Here is a 27820-nt window from a genome sequence, read left to right as displayed (position 1 = left end):
ACAAATGCTTAACATTTTCAAAAAACTTCAGCTTTCTCAATGCCAAATCCAAAAAGTTAATAAACCAAAAGTCAAGTTTTCTATATATCCTTATGTAGAGGAAACAGAATATTGATTATACCTTTAAGTAAATCTAGTAAAAATCAAATACTCCTACTAGTCTTGCTTAAGAACTTCCTTTGACTAGAAAGAAATATTTGAACAAATTAATGTTTGCTTTTTAAACTTTGTGTGTCTACTCCATTAAATGCTTTCCAACATGCTCATGGAACTATATGCAAGCTAAGAAAATCCTGAGATTTAGCTCTCTAAATTTCTTATTTAATAATATTCCCTGTATCCTGTATTTCCCTTATTTCTCAGCCTATTTTGACTCTGCAGATTAGTGTTTACTTTCTGCTTGGTCCCACAGATTTTGTGCCTGACGTTGGAACTGCTTAGCCTAGTTCAGAATGTGGCTGCAACGATACCATTCCACATCCCCTTAATAAGAACACTGGCATTTCATGAAGCATTTGCACTCTGAGGCTCTGTCTAGCTGAAATTACTCTTAGACCATCCAACCTATCATACTGAGACTGAACAATTTCAATGCATCCTACATTTCTTTCCAAAGATAACAAGCTAAGAAAATCATACATTGTAAACTCAACGAAATTAAATTATGCCTATCTAACTTAAGTTCGAAGAATGTTTTTATTGGGAATGGTTATTTAAAATCGACCTTCAAAAACTCTGTTTATTTGTAAAGGTAGTTAAAACTCAGTTTTTCAGGAATCCAGATTCATATTTGATATTCAAAATCAAGGACAAGTAAAACTAAAACTCACTCGATTACCTTTTAACATTATCTGTGTATGTGTGTGTGGGTTTCATTCTTGTATTGATCACAAATATGTCTACTAAATAACAAAGTAGTAAGATGGCAAATAATTAGTAATAATCTCATAATGGAGTTATCATAACCCACAATTTACCAAAACTTCCACAAATGGATTATATCATTAGTGACTCACAGCAGGCCAGAAATACAAAACTCTCAAGTGGAACAATCTTGAAATAGCTGATAAAACAAGCTGTGAAGCTGAGAAACAGTTTAGCACTTATGTGTTCATACTTCACTGGTGCTGCCTTAATAAGACATCCAGGAGCTTCTATTTCAAAGTCAAAGACCTCAGTGTGTCCAAATTAAACAGACACTTTTGAGTCAAGAAAAATGGGTTTGTATCCTATCTGCCTCTTGTAATTAGTAACTATATGGCTTAGGGCAAGTCAGTTAACTTCTCCAAATTTTGTATTTTCCATCTGTGAAATGGGATTATTATCTGATTTGCCAACTCATGTGCTGTTTTGTAATTCAATTGAGATGTAGTACATTTTATAAATTGTAAAGCAAAAAATAAAACCATTTTATAAATTGAAAGCAAACAAGTTTATAATATAGTTACACTATAGATGAAAAAGGGGTCGCATACTAAATCTGATAAGCTCAGGGGACACCCTCATGATGGGCCGTACAAACTCAGAGACTGAAAGTAACCAACCACACAGTTTGGTCTAAATGTAAAAATCCCTAACTAAAAGCGGATCATGGTGGGTAGTCACTTCCTAGACCTGTAGCTTCCTTGACAAAGGTCAATCTTTCCCTTTGAAATTGTCTATTGTCTTTGTGTGTCTAAAATAACATACCTTTGAAATGTCAGAGTAATTTTCTTTTCTATACTGCTCAAAGGCACAACCACTGGCACCACGGCACAAGACCATAATGTTATCTTGTTGCTCAAATACCATCTCTGTGTACTGTAAATGTTAACTATCCTGTACCCACCAATAGAAAAGAAATATGTGTCCCTCTGTTTTGCTTTTTATTCAGTCTCAGAGATTTCCCCACTTTGCTTTCTCCTCTCTCCCCAATCTACCACCAGTGAATTTCATGTGACGCTCCTACATCCCCTTCTTTGCTTCTAATGTATAAAATAAGCTGCAAAACTGCCATTCTCTGGTGCATTTTCTCGATCTGTTGTGATTTTGCTTCCTGGCAATTATCATTAGTTTGGCTTGAGTAAGACTTTTTTTTAGGCTGCACATTCTTTCGTTGACAATACCTATTATGTTTCAAGTTATAGGAAAATGATAGAAAGCATCTCAGCTCAGTGGTGCTAGAAGTTGGCTAGTACCAGCTCACAAGAGCTCATTTGTGCATGTAACTCTTCTCTATTTCATATCCAGTGATGTCAAGTTGGTACCTTAAAGTCTGTGTGTATGTGTGTGTGTGTGTGTGTGTGTGTGTCTGTGTGTGTGTACTTAGGTATATACAAACATACCCATACACACATGTGTGCACATGCATACTTATTTTTTAAAATTGATCTCTCTATGTATCAAAATTCAGAAGTTAACATCAATATCCTCGATTTCAACCTAATACTATAGGATTTATTCTAGTATTTCTCTTTCCATGTTTTCATCTCCCTCTTTTGACAGTAAAAAGCCTGACTTATTTAATCAGTCCTACTGTATACAACAAATGTCCCATCTCCTCAGTCATCTTCCCCACACAAATGAGCTCTGAAACCCAGCACAGAGTTTCATCCTGTGTGGTCAGTTTCCTCCTCCTACCCATCCTCTGACATGCAGCTCTAGACCACCCTGCTACCTAGCAGCTCTCTTCACCCTACCCAGGCTCCAACATCCTTCCCAGGGCCAGCTCCTATATGGACAATATATTTGCCCTGCTCCTCATGCCAAATGCCTCTCCCATGCACTGATGTCCTACACAACTGATTTAGTTTGAAACCACAAACTGGCTGGCCTCTCTGTGAAAGCACTCTTTATCTCACTCAGGCTCTAACATCCCCGTCTGAGAAGCCCACCTATGAGGATGCCTTCAGCTTCAGATATACCATGCCATGTCATTTCCCATGGGATTGCCATCCTAGACTTCCACAGGTTCTGATACTCCATGCAAATCTGCCTTTCTAAGAGGACTCTCTCCTCATCCCTCTTGGGCTCTGATGCTCATGAGGTTGCCCTCCTTATATTCTACAGGCTCTGACCTTTCACATCACACAGGGATGCTTTCCTCACCCTGCATGGGCTCTGACTCAGATTGGTGACCACGGCCTGCCCCACCATGCTCAGCCCCACCCATAGCTTTTGGACTGAAAAGTTTAAGAGAGGGAGAATGGAAGGAAAGAAAGAGCAGAAAAGACTTTTGCATTATTTTTAATGTGAAGTTTACTGTTGTTATCACTCTCAAAGCTCAAAGAAGAGGCTGCTTTTTCTTTATAATCTTTCAGACATTTAAACTAATTCCAAAAATTTGCTTAATCATCAAAAACTTAATTAGTACTAAAATTTCTCTATCAGCCCTCGAATATAATTTTTTAAAGTGTTATGTGTGTGTATTAGAGAAACAGATCAGTTGATCATGCTAACTTTTCTAACACACAGAGTGTTTGTTGTGTCCTTTCGCTTTTCGTCAACTAGAATGTAAATACCACAATGGCAGGGAACATGTCTAACTCATATTTGCAATCACAAGATCTGACACAGTTCCTGGCCCTAAAAATATTTAGTTAGTGAACATGAGTTGAGTTCCTTTAACTGGTCTTTCAAAACAAATAGGAACCTATTTTATTTAGGTTTGTGAGCCTTCAGGAGAATCTGACCGCATACCAGACCTAGGTTATGACATCCAAACTTATCACACAGAGCTTAAATAACAGTTGCCTTGTGCCCAAGATCTCAAGCAAAAGTGTCTCTGCCCAATGCTCTGTTGAGCTCATAATCAGTTGAAAATCTTCTGCCACCTGTGGAGTTGACTCAATGATATCCTTTCTAGTGAGTCTTCTGATAGCCTTTCTCTTTGTGCAATTTTTTTCTCAGCTTGGAGTGCAGATCTTGGCTTAATTTCACTTTCTCTAGCCCAAAACCACAATCAGTGACCCTGGTGACATTTCTTTTAGACTCCCTCTTCTTCTAACAGAAAGATCCAGAATATCTCTTAAGTTCTCTCACTATAAGGAATGAGAACCCTATATTACATCTTATCCCAGAAAGTTATATTCTAATGATTCTAAATAGTCAGAAAAACTGAAAGATTAAAAAAACTCTTAATCAAATGTAAATAAGTATTCATTCACAGCTTTCCTATTCATATCTTAAAATGATGAAATACCCAACTTGATATTTCTTTTCTAAAGCTGATTTTATCTGTATTCTGCTGATATAATGAAACTTAGTGGAATGTAAATGATGTAACCTAAGGAAACCAGTTAGAGAAGAAAACATTTTTAAGGTTTTCTGAACTCTTATACAATGCTATATTTTTAAATCCCTGTTTAAAATAGGTGTTTCTATGTGCTCCTACTTAATGTCCACCATTTTTTACTAACTTCCCATTGTCATGCTCTTGTCCTCAGAAAATTCACTTGTAATTACTATTCCTGTTTTTGATACCTTCGAATGTTGTTACTATATGGACACAATTCTAAGTTAAAGAATATGTCCACATGAAAACTTGCACAGAAATGGATATAGCAGCTTTATTTATGATTGCAAAAACTGGAAAGCAACCAAGATGACCTTCAGAAAGTGAATAGATAAAGAAACTGTGGTACATCCAGATGATGGAATATTATTTGATGCTAATAAAATGAGGTATTAAGCCATGGAAAGACATGGAGGAAACTTAAATGCATATCGCTAAGTGAAAAAGAGCCAATCTAAAATGGCTACATACTGTATGATTCCAAAATCTGACCTTCTGAAAGAGGCAAAATTACTGAGACAGTAAAAAGATCAGTTGTTGCCAGGGGTGGGAGTTGGGGAGGGATGGTTGAACAGGTGGAACACAGAGGATTTTTAAAGCAGAGAAACTACTCTGTATGATATTATGCTGATGGATGCATGTCAAAATACATTTGTCCAAACCCATAGAATTTATAAAAGTAAGAGCGAACCCTAATTTGGAAGATTATGATGTCTCAGTGTAGGTTTATCAGTTGTAATAAATGTCGATGGGGATGCTGGTAGTGGGGGAGGCAATGGATGTTTGGGGGCAGGGGATAAGTGGAGAATCTCTGTGCCTTCCTCTTTAAATTTGCTGTAAACCTACCACTAATCTAAAAATATTTTTTTTAAGTTAAAGCAAGAAGAAAAAAAAGAATTTGAAGAAATATAAATCACCCTAGATATTAAGTATAAAAAAGACAACTGCACCAAAGAATGCACAGCCTCCAGCTACTGTATGTCAAATAGAAAACACCCTATAATGATACAGCCATCACAGCACGAGTGTCAAATGGACAACAGCAGCGAGATGAATGGTGGAATGCTCATGTATTCCAAGAATGTGGGTTGAGACATAGTTTTGTCCTTTTTAATAAATGGTTTTGAGAAACTCAGTTAACCACTGTGATGATGATGACAGTAACTCGTCTGATTTTTGTGTATTGAATGTAATAAAATATTTAAGTGTGAAATATAAGTCCATAATGAGCATAATAATTATAGGTAAGAGTCATTATAAACAGAAGAACAATGTGAAATTCTTTCACATATTTAAAGGTTAACACCAAACTAACACTTTTATCATTTTAATTTCATGAAGATGAAAACTGAGTTTCATCTATTTTTCAGTTGACATTTTTAAGCACAGTGGGATGGGACCCTTGTGTTACTTAACTCTATTTAACCATGTTCTTTGTAAGATACGAATATTCAACGCATATATTTAAAAAAATAGATGAATATTCTTTATTAGGAAATCTTATCTTTGTCTATCTTCTAAATCATCAACAATAAATAATACAGCTGTATAGCCCTAGCCAAGTTCTCCCAGAATGTGTCTGCCACAGCCAGGCTATTACTGAAACATGTATATCTCATGTATATCTTGTGTCTTTCAGCCTCCTGCTTTCTGGGCTGCAGTTTTGTGACACAGTCTACTAAGCACACAGTTGAAGCAATTTACTTCTGTTAAAATCACTCACAGCTGAACTGACTTTCAGATGACTGAAACTGTTTATGAAAGGCACTAAATGTCTTTTTCAAAGTTATTATGTTATTTTGGAATTGTACATGACACAAAAATTGAACAGTTAAATTGACATTTCCCCACATACACACAGTGGTGGTTCTTCCACCAATAAAAATGTATTACTTAAATCCAGGTATATGAAAACTTTTCTTATTCAACTCGTTTTTTGTTTATTTGCTTTTGTTTCTTTGTTTGTTTATTGTTTCTTTGTTTCTAATACAGAGTATTTATGTTAGGATGGAAACCACAGCAAAATGTTTTCTAAAAATACACTTGATTCTGTTATTCTGCTCAGTCTTATCTTTTCTTATATCTTGATCTTCTTGGTTGTAGCAAGAGCTTATAACAAAAACATTGAAAAAAATGTTCTTCCAAGTGTTATTTGCTGTTGCATAAATTTCATTGTCAAAGTAGTAAATGTTTAAACGTCTTATCTCATCCTACATTGCCTGGATACTTGGAATGGAATTGCCCAATTTTTCCTTACTCCCCAGTGCTACTCTCATCATTATTTATCCACTACCCTCTGTGTTTCTTCATTTGAAGCCAACACCATCTGTCTCAGCCACCCACTGCATCATTCCTGTGGTTGTCTCTTGTCCCCATTCCCACCACAATGCATATTAATTCTGGACTCCCTAAAATGATATCACCGTAAGACTCACATTTATTTTTCATTTACTCCAGGATCCACTTCAATCACCCGGTCTGGAGATGCATTTGGCATGAACTTCTTGATGCCTTAAATGTAGACATATCTATTTCAGTCGAATAGTACACTATCACTAGACCTCAGGTGTGCATTCATTGACATTTATGCTTGCCCTTCATGATCTCAATCTTCTTAACATTGCCTCCTCATTGCTCTCTATATATTTCAGTGTCCTCTGCCCTCTCTAGGAACTCAAATAAGGAACACCAGAAAGAATACAACTTTGGAGTCAGAGAGCCTTGCATGAATTCTGGCTTTGCAACTTGCATACTGTCTGATAAGGTGTATAGGTATAATGGGATAAGAAAAATATTTTTTCTAAGAATTTCAGCAAGTCTCAAAACTGAGGCCAGCTAATGTTAGGTAATCCAAGTTCTAAAAGAAACTGCTAGAAAGACAGCAAAATTGATACTGTGATTATGAATCTATATTATCCACCTCCAGTCTCTATAGGAATTTGAAGAAGAGTTCAGAGAAGTAAAGGAATTCAAAAGCATTGAGTATATGGTGGTATTTCCTTCCTCTGGAACAAAGGAGAAAAATACTTCCCTCTTACCAAGCCAAATGACAGGGATAGCAAGATATTCATTCTTTGAGACTAATGACTATCTTTAAGACACCGGCATCTCATTTTGCAAAGATATTTATTGGCTATTAAACTGTAACCTGAAATGATGCTTTGGGCTATTATAGAATGCAATGAGAAAGTACTTGGGGAACTGTGACTTGATTTCTTTGGGGTTTAGCAACACAGAAGGGAAGAAACATCCTAGAAGAGTCTATAAGGTCTGGCTAGGAAAAAGTAAATCAGTGGTTGGAAAAGTGCAGTTCTACCTTTTTGTGTGTCAGGAAGCCATAAGTTTCTTAGGACAAGTGGGCATGGTAGGAGGTAGCTGGACTCAAGGACTCTCAATGGAGTTGTGCTCTGTAGAGCTGTCCGCCGAGGCAGCAGGACCTAGAAGCAAGTGCTTGGGTGGTGTATAACCCGAAGCATAGACTGAATTGGGAAGACTGAAAGAAGTCCACTGGAAGTCTGCCATCCATGTCGACAACTGTATAGTGAAGAAGTCTCCAAAATGCCCCTCACTAAAAATGAAAACACGATGCCTGTCACACTGGAAAGTATGATGGTCACACAGTATTAGCCAAAACTAGGCTGCACCATTTACTATTTGAAAATGAGTCTTCTAGCTTAAAATGGCCAGAAAATTGAATATAAGTCATCCAAAGCCCGGGAAGGAAGATCTGGCAGCAAGTTTAGAAGAAATTATGAGAAAAAGCTACTTCCAATAGTTCAGCCCAAACAAAAATGTCTCTTCTCACCTCAGTTTCCTTAATTGTAAAACAGAAATAATGTCATCTGTTTTTTAAGCCTAATTCGAGTCCCAGGAAGGAGGACTAAAGGTTGAGAATTTATAAGAACCTGGTACCATGATTTGTACCAGTTTTTTCTCAATAAATGGAAGTTAAAAAAGAGATCCCCCCCTCCAACTTTAAATTAGTCTTCTCCTAAGTATCACTAAATTCCAGCTACTTCAATTTTGTTTTGATCTTTTACAGAGCACACTGTAGTAATTCCCAACATTGGACTATTTCTAATTTCCATTTTTTTCTTATTCTGCTCTAGGCTAGAAAAAAAATGACAAAAATGCTAACTTAGCTCAATACAAATATACACTTCTTTCATTATGTTATTATTGCTCTAAAAATCTGTAACAGCTCTCTTTTGATTACAAAATCAAAGCCAAGCTTTTCTGCCTGTCACATCCTCTAGGGAGGAAGCAGATAATAAATAAAAAGATAAATAAGTAAAGGAGAAGAATAGAGCTGAGAAAGGAGATAGAAAGTGTAATGAGTGGGTGTAATTTTATATAACGTGGTCAGGGAAGACATCAGAGAGGTGACATTTGAATAAAGGCCTTGAAGGAAAGAGAATACACCATGTAGAATAAGAGCCCCAGGAAGAAGAAAGTGAAAGTGCCAAAGCCTTAAAGTGGTAATGTTCTTGGTGTATTTCAGCGTTCATCTATATCTGGAACTGAGTGAGAAAATGTGTGAGCACTAACACAGAATGTGGGAGAAATAATGGAAAGATAGATTATGTAGAGTTATGTAGGGCATTGAAAGAACTTTGGCTTTTATCCTGAAAGAGATGCAAAGTACTAGAGAGATTTAAGCAAAGTAGTAGTACAAACACATATTTTAATGGGATCACTCAGACTGTAATTATGTTGATCAGAGAATGTAGGTACCAAAAAAAGGAGCAAAAAACAAACAGGGGGAAAAAAAACCAGTGGGTTACTAGCAATAATTCGGGTGAAAAATAAAATATTGGTAGCTTGGACCAACGATAGTGGTAGAGATGAGAAGAGCCAATATTTTGAATTTGCTGATGTGGGTTGTAAGCGAAAGAGAGTGCTCAAATGAGACTCCAAGACTTACCCTTGGGACATATCTATGTTTAGAGGTTAGAGAGAAGAAAAGGTACTAGCAAATAACAAAGGAATAGCCATAGAGGTATGGGAAAATTAGGATAACACAGTGACTTGAAAGTGAAGTGAAAATTTTGTTTCAAAAAGGAGAGAGAAATCAAGTGTCAAATTATGCCGATAGCTCAAGAAACATGAGGACTGAGAACTCACAAATAAACAGAGCAACCTCGGGATGGATCATTAGTGACCTTTGCAAGAAAAGTTTTGCTGGTATTGTGAGGATTAAAGTTAGCCAAAGTGTGTTTAGGACAAAATGGAGGTGGGGAGTAGTTTAAGGCTGTGAGTACAGCCAATTCTTTCAAGAAGATTTTGAACAAGGAGAGAAGAGAAATAGACATATCCATGAGGCGAATGTTGTCTAAACAGGTATTTTGCTTATGTTTGTTTTTAAGAGAGAATAAGCGGCATGTTAGCATGCTGTTAGGAATAACCCAAGAGAAAGTAAAGAATTGATGTTTGAAGAGGTGGGAGAGTTGTTGGAGCAGTGTGCTTGAGTAATTAAGAGGGGATGGCATCTAGTGCGCAAAAGATGGGCTAGTTCTGAATAGCAGTGTGGACAATGCATTCATACTAATAGGAGAGAAGGCAAAGTATAGACTTACAAATGCAAGTAAGGAGGTAGATTCGATGATGGGACTAGTGGAGATTTTCTACTATTTGTTTCTATTTTTCTCAATAAAACCGAAAGTAAGATCATAAGCTTCCAGTGAAGATTAAAGAGGTGTGAGGGAAGTGCTGTGGTTATAAAATAATAATTTACAAAGTGGAAGTGAGAGTAGACAAGGGAAAGATCATATGATTAATGGATAATATTTGGGGCCAATTTGAGGGTAGTGATTATGACTTTATGAGTCAGCATGACTGTCAGCATGACTATGAGTAGTATGAGTAGTCATCAAAATAAACTCACTATTATGTTAGATCTTCAACACACCATATAATCATCCTATTTTATGCATCTCTTCATCCCTTCTTCCCATTTGGAATCTCTGTGTTCGCCCTTCTATCTATATGTTACACATAATGACTCAAAGTCTAACCTGTGGTTCATGTTTTTGTATGAAGCTCTTAGTAATATAACTCTCTAGCATGTCTTTTTCTCTATTACCTTCACTGGTGTTCTCTAGTGGTTGAGAACGCATACTGGGATTTTTACTGCTTGGATTCAAATGTCAGCTGTACGATTTTAGAGAAGTTCTTTAATCTCTTGAGTAGTTTTCCTAGTCCTTAAAACAAACACAACAAAACACAGGATATAATTCATGGGGCTTTCATTGAGAATTCCAAAAGATAATGGAGATAAACTACTTAATGCAATGCCTGCTACATAGTAAAAAATTAACAAATATTGACTATTAGCTACATTTGCATTTGTTACAGAATTTATTGATTTTTTTCATGCATATTAATTAATTCATGGGAAAAAAATATTTTCCTATGTAAGGTTATGTAAGGTCATTAAGAATAGAGATTGCATGCAACATTTGCTCTTTAATTTCTCACCAAATGCTGGTCAGAAAGAAGACAGTAGATGAGTGTTTATAAAATATTAACTTACATTACAAAATTTAACTTTCTCATATATTATGATGATAAAATAATTACTTTGTACTGAATCTTTCCATTTGATTTTCTTAGAACATCATCTTAAAAAATTAACTATCTCATTAAGTATAACCAGACAGCTACGTATGACCTATTTGTGAAAATGTCTCTATCTTATCTATACAGTGTCATTACTTAAAAAGAAAAAGACATAAAAGGAACAGAAATAATGCCTCTCCTCAGGGGAAAAATGAAGCAAGACATTAAATGCTATTAATAAATGTGTAGTGGAAAATAAATTTTTAAAGATATATTTCTTATCCCAAAATTATAATCATTATTCATATTTATCTTTTTCAGGTTGCACTTGGAGTACACTTAATTAAACATTTATCTTTTTACATTGTTTGTAACATGTTTAATGTTACAAAATTACATAGTGATATTAAGATATTAAATATTAAAATTCAAAGACAAAACATATTTTCTCATTTATAAGCAATTATCATTCAAAAAGTATATTGGCTTCTTTGCAAGGCCATGGAAACATTAATTACAATATACAATAGAATTTTTAGACATATGTCAACATTACCTATGTCAATAAAACTATGTCTTACTCTCATGGATTAAGCAATATTAATTACAAAATCAAATTCTTCCTCAGCAAAATAGCACTGTAAGTTGGCATTAGAACAATTTAACATTTCCTTCAGGCACTAATGTGTGTACAGAAAACATCGGTCCCTGGGAAAAAATAGTAGGAAGAATTTCATACAGAAGTCAAATATTCCTGTCACATAGGATTTTTCTAGCAATAGCAGAACTATATGCCTTCTTAAACTGAATCAATCCACCAATGTTAAGAAATGATCTTTAGTTTTTAAATTAGATTTTTTTTTTCATTTGGTAAGTAAAAAGGTATACATTTTAACCACAAAATCTACTTACAAGAGCCAATTTTAGAAATATTAGAATCACAAATTTTTAAAAATTATATTTTACCCAATTATGCTAATAACGTACAGATAAATGTATCATTGATTTCACAAAGCAGAAACAGATATGAGAATATTAATTGGATTCCTGATCTCTCTTCCACATCTTTTTTTTTTTTCTAATTTGAGAATTACTGCAATTTTCATATGCTGGCAAAAACTTTGTCTATAAAGATAACAATTTCTATAATATTTTGATTTATTTAATGTGCACATGTGTGGAATTAATTTCACTACCAAAATTAAAAGTGTATTTAAGTGCCTCTGCAAGTGCCTAACTGCAGGGGCACTTACATTTTTAGGCTTTGGTGATTGCAACACCTCAGAACCAAGCACATGTGGTTTGGACCCACACCCTGAGCTACAGAAGGCAATGGCAAATCACTATTGCATTATTCTTTTTTGTTTCTCTTTTCTTCTTCCTTTCTTTTTTAACCTTGAAAATTCTATGATAAACGTTCCAAAATGAAACGTGAGCTAGTGCTGAAAGATGAACCTCCCAGGTTGGAAAGCATTTAAACAGTTCATGGGGAAGAGCAGAGAACAAGTACAAATAGCCTTGTTGCTAATGACACAACTAGATCAAAGCCAGAAGGACAGCTAGCAGCTGATGTGTACACAGGTGAAAGCAAAGTGCAATGCTGCACAACAGATATAATCGGAACATGGGACATAAGAAGCATGAGTCAAGGTAAACATGAAATGATAAAGCAAGAAATAGAACATCTAAATATTTAGTGTTTGGTTTTGGTGAACTAAAATAAACTGGAATGGGACACTTACAGTCAGACAACTACAAAATGTTCTACTCTGGAAATGACAAACTCAGAGGAAACAGAGTGGCTTTAATACTGAGGCAAGATATAGCACAGGCATTTAGGGGCTATGATGCCAAGGCTGGACCGAATATTCACCAGACTTCTAGGAAAACCTTTTAACACAATCTATGTTCCACCTATAGCAGCTGAAGAAAATGAAAGCTTTTGTGCAAGTATCCAAGTAGAAATTGATCACTCACCCAAAGAAGATATGCTAATAATTATTGATGACTGGAACACAAAAGTAGGAAACAAACAGAATCAAATGTTGTTGGAAAATTTGGACTAGAGGTCAGAAATGAAGCAGGAGATTGGCTGGTGGATTTCTATGAAGCCGACAACTTGTCCACCATAAACACATGCTTCAAACAACCTTGACTGTCTCATGGACATCACCAGATGGCCAATGTAGAAATCAAATAGAAGCAGGCAATGGACAAGCTGAATTCTCTCTGCCAAAACAAGACCAGGAGCCTATTGTGGTACTGGCCATAAAAATCGATAATATCAAATGTTAGAGTGAAGCTGAAGAAGAGCACTAAAAGAATCATAGTGCCAAAATGTAATATAAATAACACAGCTTACATCATATATAAAATTAACTCAAAATAGATCAAAGTCCTGAATGTAGGAGATAAAACTATAAAATTTTATAAGAATACAGATGAGAAAAGCTTTATGACATTAGATTGGGCAATAATTTCTTAAATATTACACCAAAAGCACAGGTAAAACAGGTAAAAATGGAAAAATTGTATTATATCAAAAAAGTTTTAAAAACTTTTTTTAATCAAAGGACAAAATCAACACAGAGTGAAAAGGCAACCAATAGAATGGGAAAAAAAATATTTCCAAATCATATATCTGATAAGGAATTAATGTTCAGAATATATAAAGAACTCACAACTCAACAATAAGGACAAAACCCGATTAGAAACATGGGCAAAGGACTTGAACAGACATACATCCAAAGAAGATATACAAATGACCAAAAAGCATATGAAAAGATATTCAACTAGATCATGCAAATCAAAACTACAATAATAAGATACTACTTCATACCCATTAGGTTGATTACCATCAAAAACAGAAAATAATGTTGGCAAAGATATGGAGAAAATGGAACCCACATGTACTGGAATGTAAAACGGTATAGCCACTGTGGAAAACAGTACGGTGCTTTCTCAAAAAGTTAAAAATAGATTAGCATGTGATCTACAATTTCACTTCTGGGTATACATTCAAAAAGTTTAAAAACAGGGTTTCAAAGAGATATTCGTACACCCATATTCATAGTAGGATTATTCACTGTAGCCAAAAGGTGGAAGCAATATAAGTATCTTTCCATGGATGAATGTATAGACAAAAGTAATATATACATATAATGGAATATTATTCAGCCTTAAAATGTTAAGAAAATCTTGACACATGCTACAACATGAGGGCATTATGCTAAGCCAGTCACAAAAAGACAAATAATGTATGATTCCACTTTTATGAGGTGCCAAGAATAGTCAAATTCAGAGACAGAAATTAGAATTGTGGTGGCCAGGGGCTGGGAAATGTAGAGTTGTTTAATGGGTAGAGTTTCAGTTTTGTAAGATAAATACAATTCTGAAGATTGCTTATACAACAACATGAATATACTTCTAAGAGAGGGGAAAAAATTTCTCCACTTTCCTGAGTTTTTACCTGAAGCTTGCAAATTAACCTGACAAAAAAAAAGCAGTAACAAGAGAAAAGGCATATAGATTTTATTTGATGTTAATATTTTGGCTTTTATGTACATGAAAGCCTTCCTAGAAAATAAATGAAGACTCAAAGAAGTGCTTAAACCCCATAGCTGAGATATCATTTTAACAAAGAGTGATAAATGGTGAAGTAATAAAACAAAGGAGAAGACCTCTAGGCTTCTAGGGGTGGTAAAATATGGGAAGGCAAATATATAGGGGAAACAAATAGAAGATAAGAGTTATTCAGTAAGGTTTAGATTATTCAGTCATCTCAGCACCATCTCCATTTCCAGTGATAAATGTTGTTGTTCCCTTCCTAGTTCAAGGAAAAGGGAAACCTTCATGAGGGAAATTTATGCCTTGCTTTTAGGCAGTTGGAGAGGGTAGAGAGCTTTACTTCCATCTGCTTTATCTCAATTGCCTTTAGTTCAAAATAATTTTTATGCCAAAGTGGCACTTTGGGGGATGGCATATTTTGATCCCCTTCATATTTAATACTAATAAACTACATATTTAAAAATAGTTAAGATAGTTTTATTTTATATACAATTTACCACAGTTTAAAAAACTCAAAGTAGTAGTGTTAGAAATTAAGTAAGGAAACTATTGAGGGGTAGTTCAAGTGTAAATGGAGTTACGTAACATGCTTCTTGCCTACAGTGGCACACAAATACATTCCTAAGAACATACCTAGTAATGTTTTACTCAACTTTCTTATTTGAGAGAAAAGTTATAATGTAACAGTATTACTACATGAGATAATAATAATACTTATGATTTCCATCATTTTCAAATAGATATATATATTTATACACATACATAAATAGGCAGACATTCTTACACACCACTTTTCATTTGGGTACTAAAATTAATTCCACACATGAGTATATGACATAAATCAAAGTATTATAAAATGATCTTCACAGGCAAAATTTTTGCCAGCATATGAAAACTAATTCTCAAATTTTTGCCAGCATATGAAAAGTAATTCTCAAATTAAAAAGAAAAGATGTGGAACAGAGATCAGAAATCCAATTAATATTCTCCTTTTCTATTTCTCCTTTGTGCAATCAATGCTACTTTTATCATATTTTAATTTATGAGAAAGGCAACTGATATAAATGGGCAGGTACACTTATGAGATTGAGCACAGAAAAATGTATGCTATGGTTTATTTCCGTTTTATGTAGTAAATAAACTCTTTGCCTTTGAGAGCAACTTATTCAGAATTTGTATGCTACTGCTCTTCTTCCATTAATAATGAAAGACTGCCAGAGTTTTTCTTCTTTATCAGCGTATAAGCGTGCATACATAAGAAGCAGTTATTTGGTCTACGATATAAATAGCTAAAATAAATTTCCTATTTCCTCATTTTTCCCTGATGAAATGTATTTAAATGCCAGCTGCATTATATCTTTCAAATAACTTAATACCAGAACTTGAAGTGCTATTAAATGTCTGAATACAAGTAAATGCTAAAGAACCTTAACATTTTGCTTTAATTACCCATAGCTTTTTTTAATATAAATATTCACCCAATAATTACTGTTAATTTTTTATTCAAAAAGAATTACAGAGTAAATGGAAAAGCTGATTGCTTAAAAAGTTACTTTGTTTAGTCCAAAAAAGGAGAATAAGACATAAGAGGATTCCACAAAATAATATTAAAAATAAAAAATACAAAAATTTCACCAGGAACTCAGCACAATCCTATTCTTACTTTGTCATATTTGCAATTATTGGTGTTTTTATACAATGGTTGTAGTTAGTTGTTTAAGTAAATATATCCCTTTTACTCCTGATAGTCAGGGCCTGGTATATCCACTTATTTTTGTTCTCAAAGCTAAGTCTGTATTAGGTAAATGACAAAGATTGTTTGGTTGGTTGACTGATTGATTAGTTTGTTTAATCAGTGAAAGGAAACTGAGACCTTGAAAATTAATGATTTACTCAGATCCAATAGTAAGTAATAGATAAATTTATGTGTTTGGGTTCCACATCTAGAGATTTTCCTCCTAATTATGTGAAAAAAATCTCCGTAGTTGGCTTTTTGTTCCCCTTGTTTTGCATTTAATGGAATAGAGTCATATACCCATCTCGCTGATTATCAGTCATATTATGTTCTCTTTTTCCAGTAAACCATAGAGCATGGGATAACATTGACTATAGAAACCTTAGCAAACCAAAATGTGATTTTTGCTGATTTTCATAGAAATAAAATTCAAACGCTGTTTTCAAAAATAACACAAATGCGCGCACACACACACACACACAAATGCACGCGTCTATGCATTTACTAAATATTCTGTTTGATTTTTTTTTTGAGAGAGAGAGTTTTATATATGCGTCGGTCTCATATTTCTAGCATTATCTATTCTAGGAACATAGTAAATATTTAACAGCTGTGTATAGTATAAATAAATTACAATATTTAGGTGTTTAAAGTCCACTCAACTTACTCAAATGTGTTTCTCAAAGAGGCTTTCTCTCACTGCTTTACTCTCTACCTCTTATCATTCTTCATTCTTTAATTTGTTCTAAGTTCCATGAAGCAGGGACTTAATTTTGTTCACTGCTATATCCACAGTACATAGAACAGTACTTGGCACATATTAACATATTAGGGGCTCAGAAATAATGTGTTTATTATCTTTTAATATATTTCTTTAATTTGGAATTTCCCTCACTCTCTCCCCACCTCCCCCAAATAGTAACATAAAGATCTTATGTTAAAAACTAAATAAAATAAAATCTATTTACTTTCTTTTTGAAAACAGAAATATTTAGGTCCTATTCTTAAATCGAAACTATATAAATTATAAAGTCTTAGACCCATAATTAATAAGAAGTATGCTAACAATCACTAATGTTGATGCATCAACACATCAGGTTAAAAATTCCTTTTCTCAAAGTTCTGAATCAGAATTTTATGACATTGTAATTTTTTTCAACTTACGGAGAATGGGCAAAGGAGAGAGAGGACTGATTACAACTGCCTGGAATTTTATTTACACATACATACAGACTTCAGCAAGAATCCCAGAAACTGAGGGCCTTCAAGAAAGTAAGAAATGTAGTAAAAGGCCTTCAGCCTTGACAGAACTTAATGTATCCAAGCACCATGATTATTTGTGACACAATTATTTCATGTCTCTCAAATAATTAAAGATTATATGTAAATGTATCATAAATAATAATAACTTAAATATATTAAGTGAATAAGTAAATTAAGTATTTAAACATCTCTAGGAATGGACATTTTGAAACTTAACTTCAATTTGTCCTGATGTCTCATCACAATTGCCTCCAAGAAAAACTATTTTTACCTAGTTTATTCTCTTTGAAAACATGGGATATTTACTTAAGGTTTATTCCTTTGAAAACATCTTCAAATATTTGTTGATTGATATTAAAGCCAAACACAACATTAAACAATTTGGACAACTTCTGAATTCAGTAAAGCCATTTTACGGGTGTATTCTATTAAAATACGTTAAGATATTTGAATGAATTCACTGTTTGGGAAGTGTAGATATTTCTAAATAAATATCAACTCAAATTTTCCACTAAATAATGTAGGCTTTTTTTAAACTAATTTTTTGTGAATCCCATCTTTTATATTGCATATAGTTTATATCAGTCATCATTAAGGCTAGCTTAATGTGTCTATATCTCTTTAAGATACAACTACTCAAAAACTGAGCTGTAACTGACTAATACCAAAATTTAAAAAAAAAAATATGTATTCTACATCAAATGAGTATTAACAGATTTTGACATCTTTTAAATAACAGTTTGGATATCTGATTCATGGTGTGTTTTCCAACATTTGTTCCCAGGCAGTCACACAATTGAGTCATTCAAAATGACTTGCAAAAAAAAGACTTGCAAATATCCCCAGTGAACCTTACATATACTTTATGATTTGTCTAAGATATTTGAGTGTTATTTATGTATTTTTTTTTACTGATAGCATAAATTGTGGTGTGATGTAAAAATAAAATAGAGAATTATTTACTTCACTAATATTATTTTATAGACTATTTGCAAAATCTCAAAATTCAAGCAATATTATCCACAGTAATTATGGCATTCTGGCACTTTTTAATGCTAAGCAATTTGAATCTTCCATTTTTAAAATGTTGAATTGTTCCAGAATTTAAGGGTTAATTACTCGAGGACTTAATACGTGAAGTGATTCTTAAAAAAAAGATATTGCACTTGTCACAAATATTTTAAATGGTCTCTTGATGAAGACTACTTTTTTTAAAGTGATGACTCTGTACTAAAACAATTCTTACCTTAATCATTCCAGATCTGCTTTAAAATTTAATTTATGTTATGATAGTTGAAAGTAAATCTTTTTAAAGTTTGAACTAGTGTTCACATGGCCTCTTGAAAACCTAAGTATCAGATTTACCCATTTTATCATAACATGGTATATAACACAAAGTAATAAGTACAACATTATAATGTAAACTTAGCATCTAAAACATTTAAATTATTCAGATGAATACACTTATTGTGCTTTTTAAATGCAGTGTTTCTATATACATACAAACACATACAAATACGAACAGAACTACCTATAAAATTATTTAGGCCTTTGGAAGGCACAAATGTAACATTTGTGTTTCAACCATGTGCGAGGGACCAAAAATATCCATGATATGCAGTTATCTGTGGTTTTGTTGAAAGAGACTTTTCAAAAGCACACGAGAGTATACAAAACCAGTTATTTAGCTAACGAATGAACTTTCTGACTACTCGGCCCCAGCATATCAATAAGGTTTTGGTTACTCTATTTTGGGCTTATTTAAAGTAACTCAGAAAGGAGGAAAAAAAAAACAGATTTAGTAATATGATGTTAACATCACTACACAACTAATGTAAAAACCCCTTTATATATGGCAAACTTTATTTGCATTAGCTATGATTTTGCTGTATATAGAGAAAGTAATTACACATCTAAAATAACAACTTCTGTTTACATTAAAGTAGGTTCTGGAGCATACCTGTAAACTCAGAAATTTTCTAAAACCTCAGGGAATATTTTTCTGAGTGCCAAGACTTTGCTTTATAAGGGCTATAGACTAGAATGACAACACTGCCACTATATATTCTAATTTTTATGACATTCACTTAAAATATATTTAACTATCAAGCATGGCTTACAGTTAAATGCAAGTTAAATTTTTAGCTTAATTTTTCATTCAGTAGTATTATTTCCAAGTGAATATTTCCTCCATGGCCGATAATTGGGTATTCTAAGTAAAAATAGCAATATAAATTGCTGGAACCCATAATAAATATTTTTTTAAAGAGGCAAAGAATTATACAGGCAATAGGCTACTTTTATGCTAGAATAGCAAAGCATATAGTTTTTCAGAGGAACGAGTAAGAGCTTTGTATGCAGGCAAGAAAATAATCTATCAAAGAGCTTGTTTGCTCTATATTTGCCAAGATAAAGCAAAGCAAAACAGAAAAAGCACCTCATGAAGAGAAATCTGTTAGGCTTGTGTGCTCTGCAATGTATTTTTTCCAAATGATATCTTTTGCTCTTCCAGAGAAAAAAATAGTTCCTATTTTACATCATATGCGTGCACAGTAAAGTCTTGCTATGGCGTAGTTATTCAGAACTGCATGTTTATAGAACTGAAATAATCTGAGTTAACTGAAGTTCTGTGATATTGTGAAATATATAAGATTAAAAAACACATGTAAACTTACCCTTCTAATCTTACATCCGGCAGACTTCTGTTAAGGGCAATCAAATCACTGGCCATGAGGTTAAACTGATTAATTTTAAACAGTTCTTTCATTTTCTCCTGGTCATCTTTAGGAATCAGCACAGCCTTTCCCATTTCTCCTGGCCCTTCTTGGTTTCTTGAAATAACAGCTGTAAGACACACACAGGTACACACATACATACAAACGCACAGATAATGAACTGAATAAATAACCTGATGTGTTGGATTTCATTCTCAAGTGCATTATTTATATACTGGTTTAATAATACGATCATCAAATCTTTATTGCTTACTTACAAATCACATACTACACTAAAGAAACAACCTACTTTAATTCATTAATTCAATGCTGAATGTTGTCTTTCAAGTCTAGACATACATTATGACCTACAAACCATTAAGACTTAATAATTATGTAATATCACAAGTTAAAATTTTTCTGACATACTTTTATATATTCTTATTAGATAGAGATGAAGCTGAACACTGGGCAGATCAAGTTGTGCAAAATAAAAGAGTATTTTTGAAAATATACCAAGATTTATTTATTTTCACATCCAATTAAATGTTTTGATATTTCACATAACTACTGTCATTATAACTATAAAAGCGAGCAAGGCTGATAATCCTTTATCCCCATCACAATTTGATTCCTTCGTCAAAGGATTTTCAAATAAGTAAAAAGAACTCTCATAGTGGTGACATAATTTCAAAGGTCAAGTTGGATTTGAAGAGTATGTCCTTTATAACAGGAACTTCACAGCAACATCTTGGGCTTGACTACTTATTAAGAAAACTCAGGATTCAATATACAGGCTAATGTTCTTACAATTTCCTCCAAATAATCACTACACTAATGTCCCTTCTAGCTATAAAATATCTGTTTCAATGTGTGTGGGGGGAGGGGAGCGCACACATATGTTTGTATGCATGTTAACATATAATAATAAGACAAGGTTCCAGTCACTCCTAATACATCTAATATACTTATCCTTCATAATGATATCAAATTAAGTTAAAGCAACAGGAATGTGGCCTGGTCTTGAATCTTTCAATGTTTTGCTGTATGACAGCTCCTAACATATCAATCTTACTGAATTTAATTTCCACATATTAAAGCACAAATATTTGAACCTATAACATTTAAAAATATTATCAAAACTTAAAAGAATAAAATTGATGTGAACTTGTAAATTATAACAAGTTATAATTTAAAATATAAATTACAAAATAATATAAGAACATAGTCAAAACTAGGATAAAACACGATAGGGAGATTTTCCTCTGACTTGACCTTCAAAATTATAAAACATCAAAACTGGTATTGCTAGTACTAATATGCAATTGATCTTCCAGTTAATTATTCTCTGTGAAAAATTATCCTGACTTTGGTATGACATGAGTCAAACTACAAAATAGGACAGGCATCTCTATGGATCTTCAGATATGGGTATCAGGAAGGTGATTAGCTTGGAAATCCTCTCATATATTAAAATGGTAAGAATAAGGAGAATTTAGTAAAAACAGGGAAAATTTAAAATAAAAATACATATTTATTCACATCAAACTATTTAAAAGTTGTCATATTAAAGTTTATGATGAGTCTCATTTACTTAAAGAATTAAAAATAGAAATGATGTCAAGGATTTTATGAGAAAGCATATTTTGCTCAATTTAAGAAAAAAAATTCTAATGGTAGTATGTCCCCTTAGGAGCTAGTAAGCTTATTGTCTATGAAATCAAGTGAAGTTGTTGGAGTTGGCTCCAGGTGAATTTCTGCTGCTGGTGAAATGTTAGACTTAGGTAAGCATTAAGATAACTTTCATTTCTAGGATTTCCTTTTCAGAAAGTGTTAAAAACAATTTCTAAGTCTTCTAATTCTGAGTAAAGAACATAATCAGGCTATGTGGTACTATCTGTTAACCATGGATATTTAATATATGTGTTTATACCTATAATTATACCTATGTGCCTATTCCTTTATTTCTCCTCTACATAGCTTAAAGAAAAAATAACACCCACACACTCACAAATACCATGTTCATCCGCAGCCAAAGTAAAAAAAAAAAAAGTCATTAAATTATCTGTGCTACTTTTCTACTCTTTAGGCAAATGTAATAAAGCACCTACATAATATGATATCTAGATTATTGATTTAAATATAGACAGAAATATCCCAATTTCAAAGCTGGTCTGAATTATAAAAATAGATTAACGTAAAATGCTACAAGTTGTTTTCTTCCTAATTACATGATGAAATCATTAAAAATGATAATTAATTTGACTCAAAAATGACATTTGAGTCACGTGCCACATAATGACATTTAAGTCAACGACAAACTGCACATACGACAGTGGTCCCATAAGATTATAATGAAGCTGAAATCTTCTTATCGCCTAATGATGTCATAGCCATCCAAAGGTCACAGAGCAGCACATTACTCACATGTATATGATGATGTGGTATAAAACCGATTGTGCTGCCAGTTGTGTAAAAGTATAGTATGTACAATTAGGTACAGTATGTAATACTTGATAGTGATAATGAACAACTATGTTACTGGTTTATGTATTTTACTATATTTTCTATCATTATCTTAGAGTGTACCCTTTCTACTTATTAAAAAAAAGTATCTGTAAAACAATATGTCACATTATGGTGGCAGCAGCCTCATGCCTCTTGTGTTTAACAACTCTCTTGATGGCATTTGTTATGGCAGAGAGTCTAACTATTGCACTTCCCCATTTTCTCTTTTAACTGGGTACACAGCTGTACAACATTCCCCAGTCTTCCTTGCAATTAGTGTGGTCTTGTAACTGAGGATAGAAATGGTATGTGCCAGTTCCAGCTTGGCCCATAAAAACTTCCACGTGTGACTCTCCATGCTCTTTCTCTTGCTGTAGCAACTTTGGAAGCTATCACGAGAAGGTAATAACAGGAGTCTGAACCACCACTTGAAGGAGAGCCACTGGCTGATGAGGTGCTATGGTCCCCCTTTATCCATAGTTTTGTTTTCCACGGTTTCAGTTACCTGCCTTCAACTGCGATCCAAAAATATTAAATAGAAAATTCCAGGAAGCAATTAATAAGTTTTCAGGTGTGCACCATCGTGCATGCCTTACTTCATCGCATCATATAGGCATTGCACCATCTCACATCATCACAAGAAGAGTGAGTGCAATGAAATATTTAGTAAGAGGGACTACATTCACACAACTTTTATTACAGTATGTTGTTATAATTGCTCTATTTTATTATGAGTTATTGTTGTCAATAACTTATTTTGCCTAGTTTATAAGTTAAACTTTACCATAGGCATATATGCATAGGATAAAATAGTATATATGGGATTCTGTACTCTCATCGTTTCAGGCATCCACTGGGGGTCTTGAATCATATCCATAGGAAATAAGGAGAGACTACTGTATACCCACTGAATTATTTACATGAGAAAGAACAACTATTTTTCTAAACCATTGGGATTTCAGGCCTGTTACACTTAATAGTTTTATTTTCGTTTATGCACTTTGTTCTTTCCCCTTTAATCTATGCAGACTCACCAAGATATTCTGCCTCAGTTTTTACTCGTCCTGGTGCCTGGAAGTGTTCAATCAGTTTTCAATAAATTGAAAAAAGTAGAAGGAAACCTTGAGATACTCTAGTTTTATCGAAAGACTGATGAGCGGAGTGATTCAAGTAGAGGTTTCCCCATCTCAGAGGGGTGTAAACTTATCCCTTGAAAAGAAGTAAAACCTCTACTTCATATTTATTTTTATAATAAACATTAGTCCTCACTAGCATTTAATATTTGGGCTGAGAATAATATATGTATGCATTGTAAGTAAATTTATATACATTAGTACAAACTAAAAATTTCTACTGATAGTGGCATACAATTAAAATGTGTGGAGACTATGGCCTTACAGGGTTCAATTAGATCACGAACCTGATCCTAAGAGGATAAAGAAACCACCATTTAAATAAAGCAAGCATGTGATTAATCTATTTTTAATCTCCAGTGGTAACTTCCAATAAAAATAATACTTTGTATAACTATTAGAAATGACTCTCAATAATAACCTACAATACGGCTACCTAAATATGAGCATCTATTAGCTTTACAATCACGGACCAGTTACTCAGCTTTTATTGTCCATAAAGTAAAATATTTAAATAATTTCACAATGTTGTTTAAATGCAATGTTATATGCGAATGGGGATATGTACTATAGTGGATGTCCATATCATATCTTCCTAGAATATTCTATACAAGACAATGAAACATAGCTTAAAAATTATGACTCAAGAATTATTTTTTAAAATATATTCTAAGGAAATATAGATATGCCTAAAGTTTTTACCTGCATAGATGATTAAAGTAATATTATGTGTTTACACATGCAGGCAAAAATAAAAGTACATTCTCCTCTTCTCTCTCTCTTTCTCTTTGTGTATACAAAAACTCAGGGGTCTCCAATCTCCAGACCATAAACCAGTACCAGTCCGTAGTCTGTTTGGAACCAGGCTGCACAGCAGGAGGTGAGCTGCAGGCAAGCCAGGGAAGCTTCATCTGTATTTGCAGCTGCTCCCGGCACTAGCATCACTGCCTCAACTCCACCTCAGATCATTAGGCATTAGGTTCTAACAGGAACACCCATCCCTGGTGCCAAACAGTTAGGGACTGCTCTGCTAAATACTAAATAAACTGTGTTATAGCTATACAAAGAAAACTATGCAGTAATTTATAGAAAAATTATGCCATAAAAATATAGAATGTGTTCATGTTATACTTAAGTGAAAAAATGGATTATGAAACATTGCAAAATTAGCTTATTTCTCTAAAAAAATAAAGTTATATGATGTCTTTGCATGTTACCAATGAAGATTTGAATTAATTCGGTAAATTAGAGTTTTCACATTTAAGCATTATCTGTATTTTCCAAATCAATTCGACATCACTGAATAAAATGTTTTCAGCTACATATTAATCAAAAATCTAGTTTCAATGAATGAAATGAAACCTGGCTTTTACATTGACATTAACTAAGTGAAGTTAGTAGATGTTGGGGGTATGACAAAGAAGTGATTAGTGTCGGGTGGGGCTCCTGAAGGAAGAAAGTCTTCTTAATGTACATAAGATGACAAGCAGGTAGAAGAGTACCCATAAAAAATTATGGTTTGTTTTAGCAGGAAAGTATCTCATGGAAAATTTGCCACAATTTACAGATAACAAAAACATTTAGTAGCTGAGCAAGGACAAGCAACAAACTTCTTTTTTAGGAATAAACAAAATCCTACATTAATATAAAATGTTTTCACTTTCCTTTCACAGCCATCCTTACAAAACATTTCACACATCTATTAAAGCCAATGCTATCCTTATATACAGTTAAGAGCTTATTTGGCACATGCTACTGTCATAAATGCTTCCTGGAAACAAGTGACCCATCTTCTAAAGTGTTCACTAAGGTAATGAAGTCATACTGAAATATGAAATTATTTCCTTCTGCATTAAGAATGAGCTTCCTCATTAAAAGTATTTAAATGGGCCTCAACTTGCAATGGCTCTAGTAATAGTCTTAGTATTAGTTTTGAATAGGAAATCTTCCAACCCCTGCCTCTGCCTACACTACCCACCCCCCATTAAAAGAAATTCTTTGGGAACAAAAGGACCAATTTTGGCTTCAAGATCCTTTGGGAAGCCCTTTGTAAGGGGACATCAAAAGTGGAACAGTGGCCATTTTAAAGAGGCCAGTTATATAACTCAAAATTTATTATAAATTGTTCCTAATATACACAATAATAAACTTTCAGAATTTGATATATCATCATCCCACATATGATTCATCAAGTTTGCAAAAATATACACAGAAAAAAGAGTACTGCATTCATTGAATGTATATCTAACTACGGAAGTAGATACATGTTTTTAAAATAATTTCTGAATATAACATTTTATTTATTTTAAAGCTGTGAAAATGTCTAAAATGCTCAAAATTTATTAAATAATATTAGTCACAGAAAATGTGAGGCAGCTATTAGTTGGTTGTTATGAGTCCACGTGGGGAGTAAAAAACAAAAAACAAAAAATAAAAAAACTCCATCACAAAAGTCAGCAATTAAAAATTATAAAATACTGGATTAAGTGAATCTTCTCAAGTACCCTAAAGTATTCTAAGTCATAAAATTAAATCTACTGCTGGATTGTGAGGCTTTGCTGATGGTAGAGGTGCTGAATGTCTTTTGTTTAGCCTACCAGGCTGCGCTCTGCACCACCTCCAGCTGTGTCCTAGGTTGTTAACTTCCATGTTCACATTAACCAGGCTCTTGCCCTTTGAGCTTTGTTTCAAAAGGTACTGACAGGTATGAGGGGACAGGAACTTAATGATATTGAGGAATTTATTTCCCTGGTTCCCTTTCTGTGAAATTGCTGAGGGTTGGTTCTCTCAGTCACAACTATAATGTCTTGGAGAATGTGCTACACCAGTTAATGAAGAAAGTGACAGTATGACTAGGTTAAATTACAATCTACCCTCTATGCTAGCACCTGCTAGAAGCAGCTTTTTTACAATCACTCAGGGGTAGTCCTGGAAATCAGTGGGTGAAAGAAAATCTACCTATCAGGGAGAACCTCAGAGAGGAACTTTGACTGAATACTGTGTGAAGGGAGAAATAGCTTCAGGTAGGGATCTACACGAATCCATGAGCAGTAGATAGCAGGTTAGGCAGCTGGTAAGAGACTTAAAAGAACAAGAATAGAAAACTAATGAAAAGGAGGTCTGATGGAGGAGTATATGAGTGATCCTCTTGAAATGAACACAACAGATAGATATTAATGTCCCATGTAATCTTCCAGAGATGGCTTCCACTGCAGAAGATCGTCTCAATAAACAGATAGACAAAATTATCCTTCCTGTAGCCATCAGTCTTTTTTCAGTTGTTCAATGGAAGGAAGAAGTACTAATAGGCTAGGATAACTCAGATGAAGACTGCATAGTTTTGACAACATGAACTTCTCATCACAGTTGATATGATTACAGCCTCCCAACTTGCCAATAGCAGAAGACAACACAAAGCCAATCATGTGGCGCCATTTTGGAACAACTAATATAAAGTTGATTCTATTGGACCCCTTTCACCATTCTGTGAAAAAAATGTCTTCTTAACAGATATCTGGAATCTGTCTTCTCTGGCCACAATTCTGTCAGCACCGCTATTTGTAGACTTACAAAATCCTTATTTTCCTTGGATTTTGATATAATCCCACTTCACATCAGGGAAAATAATTTATGGCAAAAGAAATATGACCATGGACTCACCCAAGAAATCCACTAGTCTCATGTCCTCAACATCTATAAGGAGCTGACTTGATAAAATGTAATAATCTGCCAAAAACTGCTGGTGCATCATTTGGGAGACAAAACCTGTGGATTTGGGATGCCTTCTCACAGGATATTATTATACACCTTAAACAAATATTCAATGTATAATATCGTATCGCTTGTAGATAGAATGCACAGGTCTAACAATCAAAGAAGTGAGAGTGAAATATTTCAGCAAATAACTCATTGAAGCAACATTTGCTTTCCATCCCTATAACCTCGGGCTCTATGGGTAGAAGGGTACCAGTTTCCATGTGAGAAATGCTTCCACTAGAGAACACAATCACGGCTCTGTTAAATTGGAAATTGAGTCTTCCCTCTGGCTATTATGAGCTCCTCAAGCTGT

The 27820-nt window shown here is 33.8% G+C and overlaps 1 protein-coding gene across 2 annotated transcripts in view; it reads right to left on the bottom strand.

Annotated features, from left to right (window-relative positions):
* Nucleotides 1-27820, bottom strand: part of GALNT13 (polypeptide N-acetylgalactosaminyltransferase 13) — a 451827-nt gene that overhangs the window by 253309 nt on the left and 170698 nt on the right. For both annotated transcript variants that reach the window (XM_039855967.1, XM_039855968.1), the window contains exon 4: nucleotides 20072-20240. In XM_039855967.1, coding sequence (XP_039711901.1) covers nucleotides 20072-20240 — 169 coding nt within the window. The remainder of the gene's footprint in view (nucleotides 1-20071; nucleotides 20241-27820) is intronic.

Source organism: Pteropus medius, unplaced genomic scaffold (assembly GCF_902729225.1).
Source record: "Pteropus medius unplaced genomic scaffold, Ma_sr-lr_union100, whole genome shotgun sequence".
In the NCBI taxonomy this organism is placed as follows: domain Eukaryota; kingdom Metazoa; phylum Chordata; class Mammalia; order Chiroptera; family Pteropodidae; genus Pteropus; species Pteropus medius.
Note: the sequence above shows the minus strand (reverse complement) of the source record. Positions and strands in the feature narration are given on the sequence as shown.